At 38.2% G+C, this 18,862-nt stretch overlaps 1 protein-coding gene across 3 annotated transcripts in view; it reads left to right on the forward strand.

The window, feature by feature from the left end:
* LOC138212997 (glypican-6-like) overlaps positions 1-18,862 on the forward strand; it is a 133,119-nt gene that overhangs the window by 89,505 nt on the left and 24,752 nt on the right. For 2 of the 3 annotated variants that reach the window (XM_069173782.1, XM_069173780.1), the window contains exons 5-7: positions 9,319-9,449; positions 13,007-13,150; positions 14,654-14,683. In XM_069173782.1, the coding sequence (XP_069029883.1) occupies positions 9,319-9,449; positions 13,007-13,150; positions 14,654-14,683 (305 nt within the window). The remainder of the gene's footprint in view (positions 1-9,318; positions 9,450-13,006; positions 13,151-14,653; positions 14,684-18,862) is intronic. The other variant, XM_069173781.1, reaches the window with a different exon arrangement.

Consider the following 18,862-nt stretch of genomic DNA (forward strand, 5'->3'; position numbering starts at 1 on the left):
TTGTAGGCACTCCCACATCTGTGAATTTCCAGCATATGCCGACTAGCGATTATATTCCATGATAGACAAAAGGAGATGAAAAGAGACAGCAGCGGGACATCAAAGAGCCATACTGTTGTATTTAAGTGACACATTCCCTCACTGAACAAAGTCAGTGTAGTTTTTCTCTCGGCTTGTCAAAATAGCAAAGCATGTAAACAGGGAGCCGTCTCCCTGAGCATGTGCGGTGACACTGATGTCTCCCTGACATTGACTTCTCTCCAGATTGAAGATGCAGTTGCACAGTTGTTTTTTGTTATTTCAGAATACGCGCTGCTCTCTTTCCATGTTTACTATGTCACTAGAGCGATAGTAGGATTTGCACACAAAACACTTGTTTTAAATTTAACTTCAGAGGAAATGTTTCATTCAATGTAAATTAAGTATCAGAGGCGTTATCCTGTAAGCTTTTTCTGTATAGTCGTCATCACATGCAAAACCTTAAGTTCTCAAGTTTATCTCAGTTTATCTTCTACAGACCGTCTTTGTGACGCGTATGCTGAGTTCATTCAAGTTTAGAAAAACAGATCGAATTCATGCGCTGTTTTTATAACATTTTTACAACACATTTGTCATGATGAGTTGTGCCACATGGATAAACACCATTGGCAAAAGAGTAATCATCTGTTTCTGGTTATTTATGAAGGGTGTCATCACCTTCTATTGTTGGATGCGTAGTGTTTGTGTGCAGACATGTTTCTCCAGTTTGCACTGACAGATGGTGAAAGTTGTTTTTTCCATTTTTAGCAGTGCTTCTCTGAATCATTGAGCAGACTTGTATTATGCAATTTGCTTTGCATTATGTTCATCATCTCCTAGACAGCAGAACTATACCTTCATTAATTCATATGAACACTGAAAGAGCAAATGTTGCAATGAGACAGCTAACAAATGATCATTGGAAATATGTAGCTGAGGCAAGTTTTTAAACTGACGATTTGAATGATGAAAAAAAAACCCTCATAATTGAGACAGTGAATTGTCTTTAAAGACCTAAAGACCAGGTCACAGATGACTTTTAACATGCTTTAAGCCTGTACTCTAAATTTGCACATTTATATGACACTTTTACAGTCCCATTTTATTATTGTGTGTGTGTGTGTGTGTGTGTGTGTGTGTGTATGTGTGTGTGTGTGTGTGTTCATTTCACTTGAGCCAGTCTGGCTTTTGTGGTGTTTGATGGTCTGACATTTTTCATCACTGCAATCTTTGGGTGATCCTTCGGGTTGGATATCATTCAAAAATATTTGATACCGTTACCGATACCTTCACTTTGATACCGCTTCCTGAGCGCTACTTTTTTTATACCAATTTCTCATGAAATCCATTTTAAGAGAAAGGAAATTAGATAATGGTACAAATCTTTCATTTTCATGCAGTTGTAACGCAGATTATATTCTGGGTATTTAGAATTTTGGTACCTGGCCCTAATGTCGGGACAGCCAGTGTCTTAGTTATTATAGAGCTTTACCTCCTTTATTCTTCAAAAACTCTTTAGGTCCTTATCATATCTGGGGAAAAAAAGCAATAATGTGCCTGGATGTGCTTGTCAGTAAGATTATAGATGAAGTGAAGGTGGGCACAGGCTCACTTTTTGTCGTGGTTATTCTTGTCAGTATTGTAAAATGTGTAGTTTCCCTGAAGAAACCAGTCACACATATAATAACTGATTTTATAGGTACCTGCCCAGGATGAGTCTGGTAGCGTGTTACAGAAATTGATCATATTGCGGTAATGTGTATTGAACTCTCCAGCACCACTCACCACTTCCATATTGTAACGACTGTGGCATGACCAAAAGTAAAAGTAGTCAATGTGACCAACTGCTGAGATGAGAAACTCATAGCAGAAATACCTGTTGAAGTTAATAAAAGAGTCATTAAATAAAAAAAAATCTGATAATTATGACTAGGTTTTATCTGTTTCTCAACATGTTCACATCAAAGTTGTTGATGTGTCACAGATTCACATGTGAATGACTGCTGTGTGCCCCAAGGGACTCTCCGGGTATTTTGTTGGAGTCTCTCCAAATCCCTCTGGGTGAGAAAAAGAGATTTTTGAATTTGAAAATAACCGAGCATTTAACCTGAAGCAAAAAAATAGAAATATAAAAAAGGTTTGCACCATGCTGTAAACAACAATGCCAATACAGCCCGCTGTGTCAGTTAATGGATAAATGGATGAATAGGGGTCAAAATCAATTATCTATTTATTCGTACACAAAGGAAATGGATAATTTCAACATTACATGAAACTAATGACAAATCACAGTGGATCATTATCAGATCATCACTAATAGAAAATCATTTTTAAAATTTGACCATTTATTAAGAAGAATAACTGGTCAAGTTAGTTGTCATAACAAGAAAATCTCAAGATATAGACAATGATAAAATGGAAATATAAATAAAATACTCTGTGTGTATACACCTTTTGAAACCTCACAGTCAAAGACATTTTAAAGTCAACCAATGGGCAGTGTCCTACAAAAACATTTTGATATAAATCACATTGTTCCAAAAAATTATGTTTTAATGTTTGCTCCCACTCCAAATCTGTTGGTGAGCAGACAGGAACATTTACCCTGAATATCCTCTGAAAGTCAGCGCTGTCATGCACTTTCTTTATTGTGTGAAAGCCTAAAGTTGATATCGCCAGAATACAATTATCAATGGGACCCTCTTGAATAAAGTCCGGATCACTGTCTCTTCTTAACCCTCTGAAAATAAGTGTTTTATTTTTAAAATGTGCACTTGTAATAAAGTGTCTCAGCATTAGCTGATATTTTCCTGCAGTGCATTGAGGTTATTGCCTCTATTGCACTATCTTGGTTGGTTGTCTGCCCTGCACCCTGGAGGCATGTTATAGAATGTGGTGAGGCTGTTCCAGCAGCATGCTGTAGTTCTGGCACATTTTTAAATTTTTCACCCAGCTCGTGCGATCATGCTGACAAAAAAAAGTGGTATTGTGGCAAGCCCATTAAAACTGACCACAGGGTCCAGGACAAGTATTAAGTAAGAGATGCTGTTGAGGACATGGTTGGATCCAGATAATGTCGCAAAGGTCAGTGGTATCAATGGTAGGAACGAAACATTGTGAAAAACTGACACAGCAAAGCTTGTGCGCGTATGTGCTCAGCCTCCTAATGATTTATGGTTAGACGAGATTAATCTTTTAGATGTTTTTCAATCCCAGTCGATTTTTTTTTTAAATTTTTGTAAGTGTTCCTGTATGACATCATTTCAGAAGTTATTTAAGCATATAAAAGTAACTCTTCCTGATAGCAATTCATATGGCGGACGCATACTCACAATCCATCAAATATTCATTAAGCTATATGAAAAATAGGTTGTCAAAACTCCACTGAGGATATCATTTAGGTCCTTGGGTCTTTTATGGAATGAGTAACAGAATTGCTGCCAATTTCCCCTCCACTCTCTTTTTTTTTTGTAAAACCATTAGAGTAGTACTCTGCTAAACATAGGCAGCTGAAGACTTCACAGGACTCAGGTTGGCCCCCCTGCAATGACCTCCAGCCAGCTCCTGATGGAAATCTAACCAAGCATCATGCCCAATTTGAGACTCCAGAGTAAACAAACAGGAGGGCTCTTCAAAGGCACAGCCACTAACAGACCAAAGAGAGGAGTCTATCTGTACCTCTATTCACTCAGTGCACTTTAAAAGCACAGGCCTGACATACACAACCTAACACGTGTTTATTTGGATGAAAAGATAATTATTATATATTATGTGTGTATTTAATATTGCTATACTGACCACTCTAAACAGTAAAATTATGTAATGAAAGTGAGTTTTGTGGTTGGGTTATCAGGAGGTCTTGGCGCTCACTTTGGCAGAGTTTGAGCTCACAGTTAAAAGATTCAGGGAGAGACAGGAGAAGTTGGTTGCTGCTTGGGAAGGTTTGTACAAAGGTCTTTGCATTTCTTACAATTCATCCTTTTAAATATTTGGAGGAAAAATTGAATAAACTGAATTATACTAAATAAGAAGACATTTGACCTCTCACCATTTTTCAATCAAATTGATTTTGCAGTGGTGGCCATGAAAAATTCCTCTAAATAGGGTGACTAATATATGCTACAGTATAAAGTGCATCATTTTTCAGATTTTTGATCAAAATCTGAACAGTGATGTTTGAGACACTTTATATGACCGATGAGTGGGCTGCCTATAAGTCTAATTTCTGTTCTCGAATCACACATAAAAGGTTGTCAATAGACAAATAGCCAATCAGACGCAACACCACAGTAAACGCAGTATATTAACTGTTCTTCTTCGAGAGTATTGTCCGAAACACAATAATTGTTTGATGTGGTCTAATCCAGATTCAAATTACCACCAAAAAATGATCAACTGATCATAGACCAAGGGTCTGCCAGTCAGCTTTCAGACAAATCTATTAACATTCTTAATCAAACAAACAAAAAAACATTGCTCAGTTGTTGGCAAAAGATTATATTTTTACTTAAATACTAGACCTATACTGTTCATTTAAAAACAGGAGCCCTGGCAATTATCAAATTTGATTAATTTATTGTCAATTGTTTGTGTATTCATATTTCTGTTTTTATTACACCTCTCTTCAGGCAGGCTAGTGGTCTCTCCTCTGTACTCACCTGCCCTCTAAATCACTCCTCTTCGTCAAGCGGTGAGCTTAATATCCTGCCCTGTCAATTGCCACTGAGATGTAGGAGAGACTTCATGTTTCTTAGGTCTCATGACAGGCACTCTGAAATACCGGCCTGAAGGCAGGAGCTAAACACATTCTGCAACGGCTGCTCAGGACAGTCTTGAATGGTATTGGCTTTCCTCACTGCCAGTCTGTTACACTGTAATTGTGAGAGCAGTGCCTGACCTACCCCAATGATCTTATTTGTCAATTTTACAGTCAAGCTCTCCTTGCTGAACAAGTTAAAGTTTCCACATAAAGAACAATATCGAAACTAAAGTTTACTGAGTTCATAAAGTTCCATGTTCCCTCCCCCTGAAAGCAGTCAGTTAGTGTTTGTTTGCTTTAACCTCAATAGGAGTCTTTTGACCATAACCAAGTAATTTCCGTTGTCTAAACATAATCATACCTGAACCACACGGGTGTCAGATCAACAAACACTCCAGTATCATGCTGGTATGGAAGGTACTGACAAATGACCCAATTTGTCATTCAGAGATGAGGACTTCTTGCCCTGACTTTGAAGTGCTCAGTAGTGCTCCTGAATTTTCCCAGCTCACCAGTGTTGTTTTTAAACTGACTTGTAGACTATACGGAAACAATAAAACATCAGCAGCGATGTGACCGCAAAATACAACCTATTTGTTAGTATTTTACTATATTTCTCTTACTGTTAACTGTTAACTGCATTAAGACCTAAGCCAACAGTGCACTCTAGAATTCCAAAGTATTTTCTGTGTATCTTTGTTGCCATAGACTTTATGGCACAGAGGATACACAGACCATTATTGTTTCACTGGCTGATCTATTGCTCCACCATGATAAACCAGTGACTGTAGTTTATTTTGCATTGACTCCACATACACTACCCTGCTGCTGTACTTATTAGTACACCAATCTGCAACTGAAAATAGCCCCTAACGAAACCTTGAATTACTTATGTTTAAGTAATGTTTCTTTAAAACTGCAGCGCCCGGCTTTTTTCTAAAGCTCTCGGAAGAAAACGGTTGGCTTGCGGTTAGCATAGATGTTCTGGGGACGTCAGAAACAGACAATGGCATTGTTTTTTTGTTTTGTTTTTAATGGAATTTGTTGATAGTAACAGAATATATACTGTATTATATTTCACAGATACAAACCATTTTAATACATTTGGTATTACAGGGGTTGTTGTGTAGGTTGGCGTTTTATCCATTTGGTGAAATTGAGTCTACGTCACAGTAAAGTGTGCAAGAGGTGGAGGAGATTCTGAAAAAACTAAATACTTTCACTTCAATAAAACCTAAAAAGGCTGAAATTATATTAATCTTATTTTGGTTTCATCAAATGTGTTAAACTCAACTTTTTAAATTTAACTGGAAATTGATTTGAACTTTTTTAGTAATGTTTTAGGTAAGTCTAACAATGTATTAACACAATAATTAGTCAAATGAGAGCAGAATAAATCTTAGACTTTTTATGTCAGTTTTTATGAGATACACTCATTTTGCTAATGGTTTGAGCCCAGACTTGAGTCCGCACTGATGGTGGAAGCTCTGCATTTCTGCAGTGTCACAGCTGGGAGTGTAGTGTGTCATTGTGCTTTTGGCCCGCCCCTCAGGCTTCAGACATGGAGGCCACTTATCACCCTGCATCAAAATTCTAGTCATGATCACTCATGATTTAATGATTTACAAATTTCATTCAACTATTATTAAGGACTCAGTCCTTATGAGGAACAGTTCTTCTGCTGCCCTTTGGCTAAATAGAGGTTTCCTGATAGGTCAGTATCCTCGCAAATGTCACTGAACAGAGATAGAAGTCTTCTTGATATCACTGCCCTCCCACTTAACCAGCGCTAACCCCTCAAACAAGACTTTTAATTACTTTTTGAGAGACAAGACAGAGTGTATATTAAACACATTATTTTCACCCCAGACATCTCAGATTCTACACGATCAATAGCGCCATTCTTCTGTATGAACATATTAGTATCACACTCTTAGAAAGTGAAATGAAATGAAAAGTGTCAGTTTGGTGGGTAATCTGTTTTAGGTATTGATTCAGACCAAGACTCTTAAAAGGTCATGGTCCTGGTGTGTGTATGTATACGGTATATGTACAGTGTGGGTGTGTGTGTCTATAAAGTATGTTGTTATTGAAACAGTTTGTAATGATTAGATGTAATGTAGATTTTTGGAAAATATACAAGGCAACAACATGCCTGCTAGTTTGTAAGAGTTTACTCATTAAACTTTTCTGATGATTTGGAATTTCCATAAATTACATTTGTATTCGTATTTGTTGAGAAATAATCTGATAATAAATGTAATGATAAAAGTAAGTAATATTCTTCTGAGTTGCAGGAGCTTTGGGGCTTGTAAACCCCAAAGCTGCTTTTTATTCACTTCTCAATAATATGTAAGTTTGCCAAAATGATGCAAAACACATTTAAGCTTTTAGCTTTCTGTAACAACACTGAATTGTCTTCGATTGTGGCACAGACATAAATCCTGTGTATGCAGGTGCTCAAACTGCTAACATGAAAAAGATAAAGGAGCTGTCTCAAAAGCTCAGTGAATAAATTATTCCATTAAACCAAAATGACAGTGGTAAAAAAAAGAGATTTGATTGGCAGCATCAAACACAATTGTATGACTCATGGTACAGCTGCAAACCTCCCCGGTCATATTTCTTATTATTAAGACTTAAAGGAAAACCTGGTGAACGCAAGAACAAACTATCAGTGCAGATTATAAGAAGAACACTAAACAAGCAAGAACTTCATCAAAGAAGGACAAGTCTGAACTGTGTCTTTGTTTATGAACAAAAGGTAAAAATTCACACTTTGTCTATAAAGTGCTCTTTGGTGTTAAGGACTGTGATGACTGCAGTCAAGACAAAAAAGCAAGACACTCTGAGAGGTTTAAGGATAAAAATCCTTTGATATTACATGGCTTACACCCATGTGTTTCAGCTGAAAGGCTTCATCTGGGTTTTGAGATAAAATACAAACACAGACAGAAACACAAGACATGACACAAATGATGTATAGGTGTGTTATTAGAGAAGATGCCAGGCAACAGAATTCACCTGGGAGATCAAAACTGTGAACATCGACCCATTAGAGACGATCTGCCTTTACAAAGAAATGTAAAAGGATTTAAACAGAAAGGCCACAAAAAAAAATTACAAAATGTGTTGGTGTCAGCCATGTAATATCGAATGCATTTTATGCTTATACCTCAAGGACTCCCTATGTTGTTTGCAAGCAAATATATATGCTGGTAAACTGCTGAATACAATTCTTGTTCAAAGGACATAAAAGTAGACTTAACATAAGTGATGGGACTAAACTGTAAGGGTTTGGATTCATAAAGCAGCAGTATATCTGGTGTAAGAAGGCTTGTGTAAGAAGAGCACCATCCTGACAGCCAAGCACAGAGGTAGACCTGTCCTTTTGTGGGGGTTTTTTGTGCTGCTGGATGAGCTAGTAAACTTGGCCATGGGACTGGCATACTGGATTCATTTTTATGAAGAATGTGATGCCCTCAGTGTGTACGCTGATGATTGGTAGTCATTGGAAGTTCCAGCAGGGCATGGGTCGATCCCAACCGTACGTCCAGGTCAACCAAAGCTTGGTTTAGGAATTGTCCCAAGAACATCCTTGAAGAGGCCATCTGAGTCCACAGATTTGATTTCCACTGAAAATCTTTGGTGGGATTGAAAGTAAAAGAAGGGGCAGTATGGAAGCTAAGTTGTTTGTGAGCTTTAAGGTTTTGCACCAGAAGACATTTTTCCGCAAGAGTTTCAAAAGAGAGGTGCCAGAAGCTTGAGAAACTACCCCAAACATTTATTCAAGTTCATTGTGGTCAAAATATTATTCTTAGCTTTTAGGAGAGCTTATGGGTCTTTTTGGATAACGTTTAAATTATGTTATTGTATCTTTAGTTAGAATGTTTTCAGGGTATTTCATTAACAAAACTCTTCTTGCAGGTTTAGGAGGTTGAATAATTTGAATTGCAACTGTGCTTTTTGTACCTGATTTCCCTCTTACCCTCAGATGTTTTTAAGTGATCCATAATTATTATCCATAAAGTATTCAGGGGATTCACGTTTGACAAAAAAAAAGTGTTATGTCTTTAAACGATTAAGAATTGCCAATGCAAATAGACAGGTAAAGCAGTCTTGTCATTTTCGGTTTTACTGGAGTCATTGACATGTATGCAAATCAAATATTTGTTTTATGTATAAAGTATTTGTAAGCTTTGTACACTGAAATGTAATTTCTACTTGATGTTGCACATCCTCTTACAAGCACCAGACTCCCTCCATCTCCCCACCACTCTCTTACACTGGGAGTGTTTGTGGGGAAAAGTGAAGGGGCTGGCAGGTTGCTTTTGTGTTCGTAATAGTAGGTAGCCAACACATTTGGAGAAGGAACCATTCTTTGTTCTCTTTGTTGATAGAGCCCAGCAGAGGGTTTCACATTGAGTAATGCTCAGGGACACTGTGAGCATACGGACATGCGTACATGAACAGAAGTGGCAAAATTTCCACGTGAGTGTTTAATATCTTTGAACTGACATGTGTCCTCTGTGTTATGACAGATGCCATGTTGCTGGTGGCAGACAGACTGGAAGGACCCTTCAACATTGAAGCAGTCATACAGCCAATTGACATCAAGATCTCTGAGGCCATCATGACTATGCAGGACAACAGCATGCAAGTGTCAGCCAAGGTACTGTGTCCTGAAGTAGCTTTTAGTTTATTAAATGAATACAACACGACAAATAACTGACACATCTAATGTCTCAGTGAAATATAAGTCAACTTCAACTGATAGTATCTATTTCTTATTAAACAGTGTATTTTAATGCATCTGAATTCTCATGATGTTTGAGGAAATACACACAATACCCCATAATGATGACGTGGAAAAAAAAAAATTGAAATTTTTTTCAAATCTATTTAAAAAAAAAAAAGAAAAAAAAAACATGTACATAAGTATGCACAGCCTTTGCCATGACACTCAAAATTGAGCTCAGGTGCATCCTGTTTCCACTGATCATCTTTGAGATGTTTCTACAACTTGATTGGAGTCCACCTGGTAAATTCAGTTGATTGGACATGATTTGGAAAGGCACACACCGTCTATATAAGGTCCCACAGTTGACATGTCAGAGCACAAACCAAACCATGAAGTCCAAGGAATTGTCTGTAGACCTCCAAGACAGGATTGTATCGAGGCACAGATCTGGGGAAGGGTACAGAAAAATGTCTGCAGCATTGAAGGTGCCAATGAACACAGTGGCCTCCATCATCCGTAAATGGAAGAAGTTTGGAACCACCAGGACTCTTCCTAGAGTTGGCCGTCCGGCCAAACTGAGCGATCGGGGGAGAAGGGCCTTAGTCAGGGATGTGACCAAGAACCCGATGGTCACTCTGACAGAGCTCCAACGTTGCTCTGTGAAGAGGGAAGAACCTTCCAGAAGGACAACCATCTCTGCAGCACTCCACCAAGCAGGCGTGTATGGTAGAGTGGCCAGACGGAAGCCACTCCTCAGTAAAAGGCTCATGACAGCCCCACTGGAGTTTGACAAAAGGCACCTAAAGGACTCTCAGACAATGAGAAACTAAATTCTCTGGTCTGATGAAACAAAGATTGAACTCTTTGGCCTGAATGCCGAGCGTCATGTTTGGAGGAAACCAGGCACCGCTCATCACCTGGCCAACACCGTCTCTACGGTGAAGCATGGTGGTGGCAGCATCATGCTGTGGGGATGTTTTTCAGCAGCAGGAACTGGGAGACTAGTCAGGATGGAGGGAAAGATGAATGCAGCAATGTACAGAGACATCCTTGATGAAAACCTTCTCCAGAGTGCTCTGGACCTCAGACTGGGGCGAAGGTTCATCTTCCAACAGGACAACGACCCGAAGCACACAGCCAAGATAACAAAGGAGTGTCTTCGGGACAACTCTGTGAATGTCCTTGAGTGGCCCAGCCAGAGCCCAGACTTGAACCGATTGAACATCTCTGGAGAGATCTGAAAATGGCTGTGCACCGACGCTCCCCATCCAACCTGATGGAGATTGAGAGGTCTTGCAAAGAAGAACAGGAGAAACTGCCCAAAAATAGGTGCCAAGCTTGTAGCATCATACTCAAAAAGACTTGAGGCTGTAACTGGTGCCAAAGGTGCTTCTACAAAGTATTGAGCAAAGGCTGTGAATACTTATGTATGTTTTAATTTTAAACAAACTTTTTTCACTTTCTCATTATGAGGTATTGTGTGTAGAATTTTGTGGAAAAAAATTAATTTAATCCATTTTGGAATAAGGCTGTAACATAACAAAATGTGGAAAAAGTGAAGCGCTGTGAAGACTTTCCGGATGCACTGTATGATCAGAACACAGTGACAAGCTTCAACACACAATGCTGTGTCATAAAAATCAAATATATATACTGCTAACATACAAAAGAAAAGGTCTTCAAATGAATGTAATACCTCACATTGCAGAAAGGTGTTTGTCAACAAAGTGATGACACACTTATCACGAACACATCCGTCACAAGATGGTCAGACTAAACCTACGTAAAGATGTTCCCTGTCAGTGTTCAGCTGTCTCCCTAATATTCACTTGTCTTGAAGCTGAGACAGGACATGTTTACCACGATCTATCCATAACTTCAAAATGTCATTGAGTCCACATTGGGGATGCAGCACTTAAACTCTGTTTTTTTCTCCCAAATATATTCAGCAAACCATTCAGTAGTGTATATATAGGTAATTTTTAGGAGATGGTTGAACATGCAAGAGAAGCAACTAATTTCCTCTTTATCCTTTCTTGAGTTAAAATTGCTCATCAGACAGATAGATATGAAGCAGCACATTCAGATTATTATCCCCCGGTGAATAGTTCTTCATTGTCTTGTTAAAATGCAGGTTTTTCCACTTCAACTTTTTATTCTGATCAATTGATGTATTCTGGCCTGTATTCATGCCTGTGTCACAAAGGTCAGACTGAATCAGATGTCACATTCATTTCCATATTGAGAGGGCTGCAATGTAAAAGTTAACCCCATAATCTTTGCACTCGATCCCTTCAATCCTGCAGGAATGTGCTTGGTTGACAGATTGGTCTGAGATTACAATCTTTCCTCACATTCACATTTTAACCATATTTAGTCCTTCCCCGAGCTTTGTGCAATATATCAAACCACATTGTATTGTACTTCCCTTACCGCTGCACAGACCTGTTGAAAATCACTTTGCTTGTGGGATGTACAAGATATCGGAAGTGTAATCATGGTGAAGAATTGATATGTATTAGAGAAAAGACACCCTCTTGTCATGACAGCCGTGGAGCACATCAGAGTACTCCATCACATACTGAGCCAAGGGCCAGCAGGCAGGCCTGAGATGAATGCTAATGAGCTGTGCTGTTTGGAGGGGTGTTGTTTGGGCCCTAAAAGCCTGTTGAGATGAAGCCAACTGAAAACAATCTGTTGTCACAATGAACCTGTATAAGCTACACAGTGATTAATGTAAGGTTCAGGGAATAATATATCTGCTTTTCTCTCGCTGTAAACAATAAAACTAGTTTGTATTTCAGGAAAGTTTTATCAATTAACGTTGTTTTCTTTTACATTGCTATTTTCTGGCTGAGAAGGGTAATAATAAATATTTCAATTCTATAGTTTCACCAACCAAATTGGTCATTTTTGAAATTCGCTGTAGCATGGGTCTGTTACTTTCATCAATTATGTGCATTATCATGTTTCAAACACTGAAAACTTATTTATATTATATATTTATGATAAATTGGCAGGAAAACAGCTTTGATAGAGGGATGTCATTCATTCTGTAACAATGGCTTTCAATTGCATATCCATGTAAAAGGAGACTGATATACAGAATTGGTTCCGGGTTGGATCTGTTTTCTGTCTCAAATCACAGATCTAAAATGGTACAATGAGCAACCTGACTGAAGCTTTTCAAGGGAAACATGTCAGTGGTGTAGGCAAACTACAACTTTTGTGGGATCAAAATGGATGTGTACTCTTCAAAGAAATTGATGGAGCGCTGACTCAGTGCAGAATTAATGTTGACTCTGACTGCTGACAACAAAACTATTCAGCCCTGCAGTTCACATCTCGTGTAATTGTGAGGAAATATTGCGTTAATCTTGCACGACCAGTTAGTTTGTACTTTTTAGACATTGACCAGTCAGTATCGTCTTTTCCCTTGTGACTTCCCCTTCTCTGAGGTAACTGTATCTCCCTCTGGTCCGATCTAGGTTTTTCAAGGGTGTGGCCAACCGAAGTCATCAGGAATGGGCAGGTCTGCACGAGGCATCTCCGATGTGTTCAGTACTCGCTTCAGGCCTTACACCCCAGAAGCGAGGCCAACGACAGCAGCTGGAACAAGCCTGGATAAACTGGTATGTACAGAGACAAGATGAGGCCACCAATACTGTAAACTGAAAAATATCTAAATATACAAATTTTCGAAATAACAATATAGTGAATAGGGATAACTGAAAGGAAGAGCTATTTGTATGTAACAACCAATGCATTCCTAAAACAAATCTCTAATTGTTGAGTTTTCATGTTAAAGCCTAATTAAGGCTGTAACATCCCATCCATGATCATTTTTGTTAAAGTATTCATAACTAAATCTAATAATGCGGAACACTATTCTTTTCTCACTTACTTTATCAGCTCGACCGATTTTCAGAGCTGTGCAGAAGTGTGTTTCTGAAATATTATTGGCAGAGGCCGACTTAGTGGAGGCATGCTGAGTTTAAGGTCGACTCAAGTCCAAAGGGCAGAAAAAATAGAGGCATGATCATGTAGTCCATACAGCCCCCAGGTGCTGTGTGACTTCTACTGCTGCTGTACTCGGCATTGAAATATTTCCGTTTCTTACTCTCCCTGCCAGTGTTTGAAGAGAGCTCACAGAAGTGCATGGTTTTCTACATAATGTTTGGGGTGATGTTGCTTAATATGCATTCATATTGTTAAACCATATCTTTTCATGACATGAATATGTCCTCTCATATATCCATTTGAAGAATGTTTATTTATGTAATCCTCTGGACAACCAGCAAATCCATTTATTAAATACATTATTGCCCTTTTAAATAAAACACACAGTTGATAATCTTCTGCTGTACAAATTGTTCGACATGATTAAAATGGAAAATAGGCAGGAGCAGAGGAGTGATTAAAGGCTGCAGACTGTGACTGTCTTTATAAGTCATCTGTTCTCCTGTAATTGTGTGATATAAACACACAACATGAACATCAAAAAGAGTGTGAAAGAACAAAAATACTGAACAGCAAAAGCACATTCAAGAAAATCCCCCAGTTTCGCAATCTTTAATAGTTTATGTTTACATGCACTCAGTCCTACTGCTTGTAAACAATTTGAAAATCCTTCTAAGAAAACAGAACTGGGATGTTAAGGATAAGACTTTTTATAACATCTCACTCATCTTCCTCTGTATCCTGATTTCCTCATCTAAATTTATGATGCAAGTATCTGTGGCAGAAACCTAGGAGTTGAATGGGATTGTATATTTTGCCAAGCTGATTTGATTGCATTGAATGAAATAACTACCGCTATTAGATCACTTCAAACTAAATGTCCACGTCAGGCTGCTGTTTGTGTTCAGGTCTCAACCTATACATTGATCAGATTTGATAGCAGCAGATTTTAAACTGATTTCACAGCGGAAAATTCATTGCGAATAGAAAGATTTAAGGTACTAAATCTCATAGGCTGGTGAGTAGAATATTTCAGCAGGGCCATTTATCATTTAACTTTTTGCTTCACGAACTAATAGATATGGTTTTGCTCCTCTTCTCTCTCTCTCTCTGTCCCTCTATATCTCCGATGTCCAATTAAATCTCTTTCGTCTTCATTTCTCTGCTGCTCCCAGAGGGTTGTCTGGAGGACAATGCAACACAGCGTAAGCTTTCCATTCCTTTTCCTACCTTCACCCAATCATCTGTCTTGTGGTGTTTTAATCAACCTGCCCATAGCACTTCACAGCTTTGCATTATTTAAAGTTGATATTGATTGTGTGTTTGTGACATGGCTGTTTATTTACTTTGCTTGATTAATTTGTGGTTCTTTGTAACTTTGTCCGCAACTGAACTTAAATCTGCCTTTGAAGCAAATATTTGGAATTGTGTCTCTATCTTGTCTAAAATAGCTCAGATTGACAGCGTCGTGGTTCAGGGGTTGGAAATGTGAGTTTGAACCTTTGCCTTGGTTCCTTCTGTTTCTCTTGGGTTTTCTTCAGGATGCAGTTCAGGCTGATCTGAGACTTAAACTAATTTTCCTGGACTGTAGGTGTTATGGGCATATGTTAGCATGTTAACCCTGTGAAGACCTTGCAGAGAATCCAGGGTGTTTCCATGCCTTTTCCCCTTTGTGCATAATAAGCCTGAATGGACACAGATACAGAATGTTCCCTATTATTTTTCCTTGTGTTGTGCATGAATGTTTTTGATTCCACATGTGGGTGTAGACAAGCTAAAGCAAATTCTCTCAACCTTTCAAATCATTGTAGTCCAGGGGAATATGAGGGATTTTGATGACCAGGATTTATGACAATTTAAAAAAATATCATTAATAATTTATTAATTATAACTTGAATATTCAATTCAATCCAATTACATTTTATTTATATAGCGCCAAATCACAACACAGGCTATTTAATGGCACTTAATATGCTTTGAACTACAGCTATTGTAGCACTTAGTTGATCAAGCCAACAGTCAGCCATCAGTTACACCACTTTTTGTATAACATAAATTGTTTAAAACTGTAAAGAGACATTGGTTATGTCTAATTAGATTAAATAACAAGTTCCTTGTTACTGCCTGTGACACGTTTTTAAGGTCAGACATACAACGGCCAATCAAAAAGTTAAATGTTCTTCCTAAAATCTTTTAGCTTTGGACACAGAAGGCGAGGTCTACTGTACGTTCATAAAATCAAAGGGAAAAATGTCTGGCTTCTTTGTTCACTTTTTTCCTCAAAGTGCATGTGATTAGAGTGTGATTTTCTAAGGCAGCAGATAATTACATAATCAGTCACCTGGACTGACATTGACAAACATTGTCCAGGTGAAGGAAAGGTCAGAAGGTGCAGATCATCTGTAGGATATTTCTGTAATTTCCTGTGCTAGTTTAATTTAAAAGTGTGAATGGTATCGTGCACAAATGCAGGTTCAGTAAGTGAAAAGACTGAGGTTCATGAATGACTGCAAAGCTTCCTGGTATTATTACTCCTGAATTAGATACAAGTGCTACATGTTGTGTAATCCACCCCCTTGAACAGCTCAGTGCTGAATGATTGGAAACTAAAAGAGGTCTGGATTGGTGGGTTCATTATGAAGACGAGTGGAGCTGACTTAGAGAGTTTTCTTTGCTTTTTGTGCCTTTTTGACAACTTTTTTGAGCTTATTTATTCATATATTCTATTTTATTTATGAATGTATGTATGCTGTATGACGTATATTAAAGATATGGCCCTATAATGTCAACAGGGAACTCTGTATTTCTGATTCCTGGCTGGTACGCCATGACCCGTCCTTTCTAATTCAAAAGAAAGTTCCTGCTGGAGTCAGAGAGGTTCCACTGTCCGTCTTTTATAGCACCAACCACAGGAAGCAGACATCTTCAAAAAATGTACAGTTAGTGTGCATATATTGTTTTCTGGTGAACTGACTGGTATACAAATTTAAAAATGTTGGCAGCTCACAAAGGGTGTGATGTTTAATTAAAAACATGGTATTTTGATATCAGGTAAAAACCCAGTGCTCAATCAGAATTTTTTAAATTACTGTTTGGTTCATATTGTGGCTATGCTTAGGTTTTGTCTTGTGTTTAGCCAAGCACGTGTTGTTAGTCTGAGTTGTTGACTGGTTGGTCCCCCACTTTGGTCCAGACTTAAATATCTCAACAACTAGTGGACAGATGAAATATTGTCTAAACATTCTTCCCCACCAGAGGATGAAGCCAATTGACTTTGGTCATCTTCATCTTCACTGCCACTAAGTTGACATTTGTGGTTTCAGCCTCTACTGCAGTACGAAGTATCTAACAGGGTCATCTAACATGAGGAATAGTAAATGTTTTAGAGTACCTACTTCCTATCTGCAATTCAAGTTAGCTGACAATAGCATTTAGTTCCAAGTACCGCTGTGCACCCTCACAGGCCTGTTAGCTTGGCTGTAGACTCTTAACCTCTACAAAGCCATTTGAGGACATGAATGTTTCTTTCTCACAAACTAAGATGCTCTTTCCGGCAGGTAAAATGCTACATTGATAGGAAGTCACCAAACTTTTTCCGATGTTCATCGTTTTTTGAGATTAATCAATGTCTTCAGTATACACAGTAGTATTGGAGCATATCCACCACCATGTGTTCTATGTTCACATTTATGGTTTTATAAAGCTAAGAAGATCAGACATACAACAACATTTTTATGCTTTATGTATTTTGACAATGATAAGCAGGTGTCTAATGGCACATATGTGACAGAAATTACTTTGTTGCCTGTCTGCTTAAACTAACACTGCTGACAGGATATTACTGTCAGTTTCTCCATTACACAAAAAAAAAAAAAAATTATGAATGTCCTGAGGGGACTCCATTATTGATTTATTTGAACAATTTCTAAATATTTTTAGCCTCCCTAATGAGTTGTTTGTTGTTGAGCACTGTTGAAATGGGGATTCTGTTGGAAAGAAAGTAAATCAGTCATTAGCAGTGGCCAGGACTCGCCACGCTCCATTTCACATTGTTTTAGCTGCGTGCCAGGGCCAGGAAATGATCCGGCAAAGACCATTTTTCTCAGGAAGGAAAAAGTGTTAAATAAATGATCAAGGTTTTATTTCTTCAATCAATCACAGTAATCCAGTGGCCGTAGGCACCACCTACAGTATGTGTAGTTTTGGGTGCATTCGTTAGTGTAGCCACCCTAATCTGAGAGGACTCAAGGGTTTTATGGAGATTTCTTGAAACACACTGTGAATTTGAATGCATGAAAAGAAACCCAGAGCTGCACATCCTTCAGCTTCTGAATGGCAGTCGACATCACTATTCCCACATGAAAGTTTCTTCCTGCCAGAGTAATCAGTCATAGAGAAATCAGTCCGCCCAATGCAATTACAGACACAACCGCCAATTATGACCAATAGTACCACAGCCAAATTGGTTAAATCCATGAGTCATGCCATAAAATGGATCTAGTTACTGCTATAATGAAATTCTGGCATGTAATGCAGATCTGTCCTCTACAGTTTTTCCCCTTTAATAGCCTGTGCAGATCAGCAGGCAAAAAAAGAACAAGTGTTAAGACCAGTTAATCGCACTGGCATGCTAATTCAGTATACTGGGCATGCTGAGCTAATGTTTCAGCAGCAGTTACAACCATGGGGCATGAGTGCTGTTGGGGTTTCTAAACTCTACTTTAAATTGTGCTGACAAAGATCTGAGGAGAGAATTTTATACTTGACTACTTTTTAAAATATAATGTGTGTGCCTGAGTACAGCTACGCTACTTTGTAGTTATGATTCCAGTGTTTTGTCTTACTTACAATATGTTATTAAGACAATACCGTCTAAGAAATAGATAATTCTCATTGGATTGATGTTTTATTTTGGTTTTGCTTTGTGTAGTTTTGTTGGCACTGTTACTGTGTTGTGGGAGTACCTTGACTATACAGATCAAGCTGTTCACAACTTCTTTTAAGATATAGCGACATGGATTTAAAAGCATTTGGGTAGAGAGCAATGAGAGTCCTCTATTGATGATGTGCCCCAATTCAACTCTATTGTTATAGTATTTTGTGTGTGAGAAGAGAAACCACATACCACACTGTCACAAATTGGACTAAAGTTTTCTGTGTCCTCGGTGGTTTTACAATCTTGTTTTGGTGGCCATAGACAGAAGGATCGTGCTGCTGCTAAAAGTCTTAGTTCATGCAGTGTCTCAATTAATAAATGACTGCTCAGTGTATATTCAAATTAAAAATGGAGCTGGATGGACCGATAACTATTCAATATCTCTTTTTAAAACCTTCATTTGATACATATTAATGATAAGTTTAAAATATTGGGAAGGTGTGAACAC

The sequence above is a fragment of the Embiotoca jacksoni genome, unplaced genomic scaffold, assembly GCF_022577435.1.
Source record: "Embiotoca jacksoni isolate LCO1_2020_lvr unplaced genomic scaffold, fEmbJac1.0.p SCAF_6, whole genome shotgun sequence".
NCBI lineage: Eukaryota > Metazoa > Chordata > Actinopteri > Embiotocidae > Embiotoca > Embiotoca jacksoni.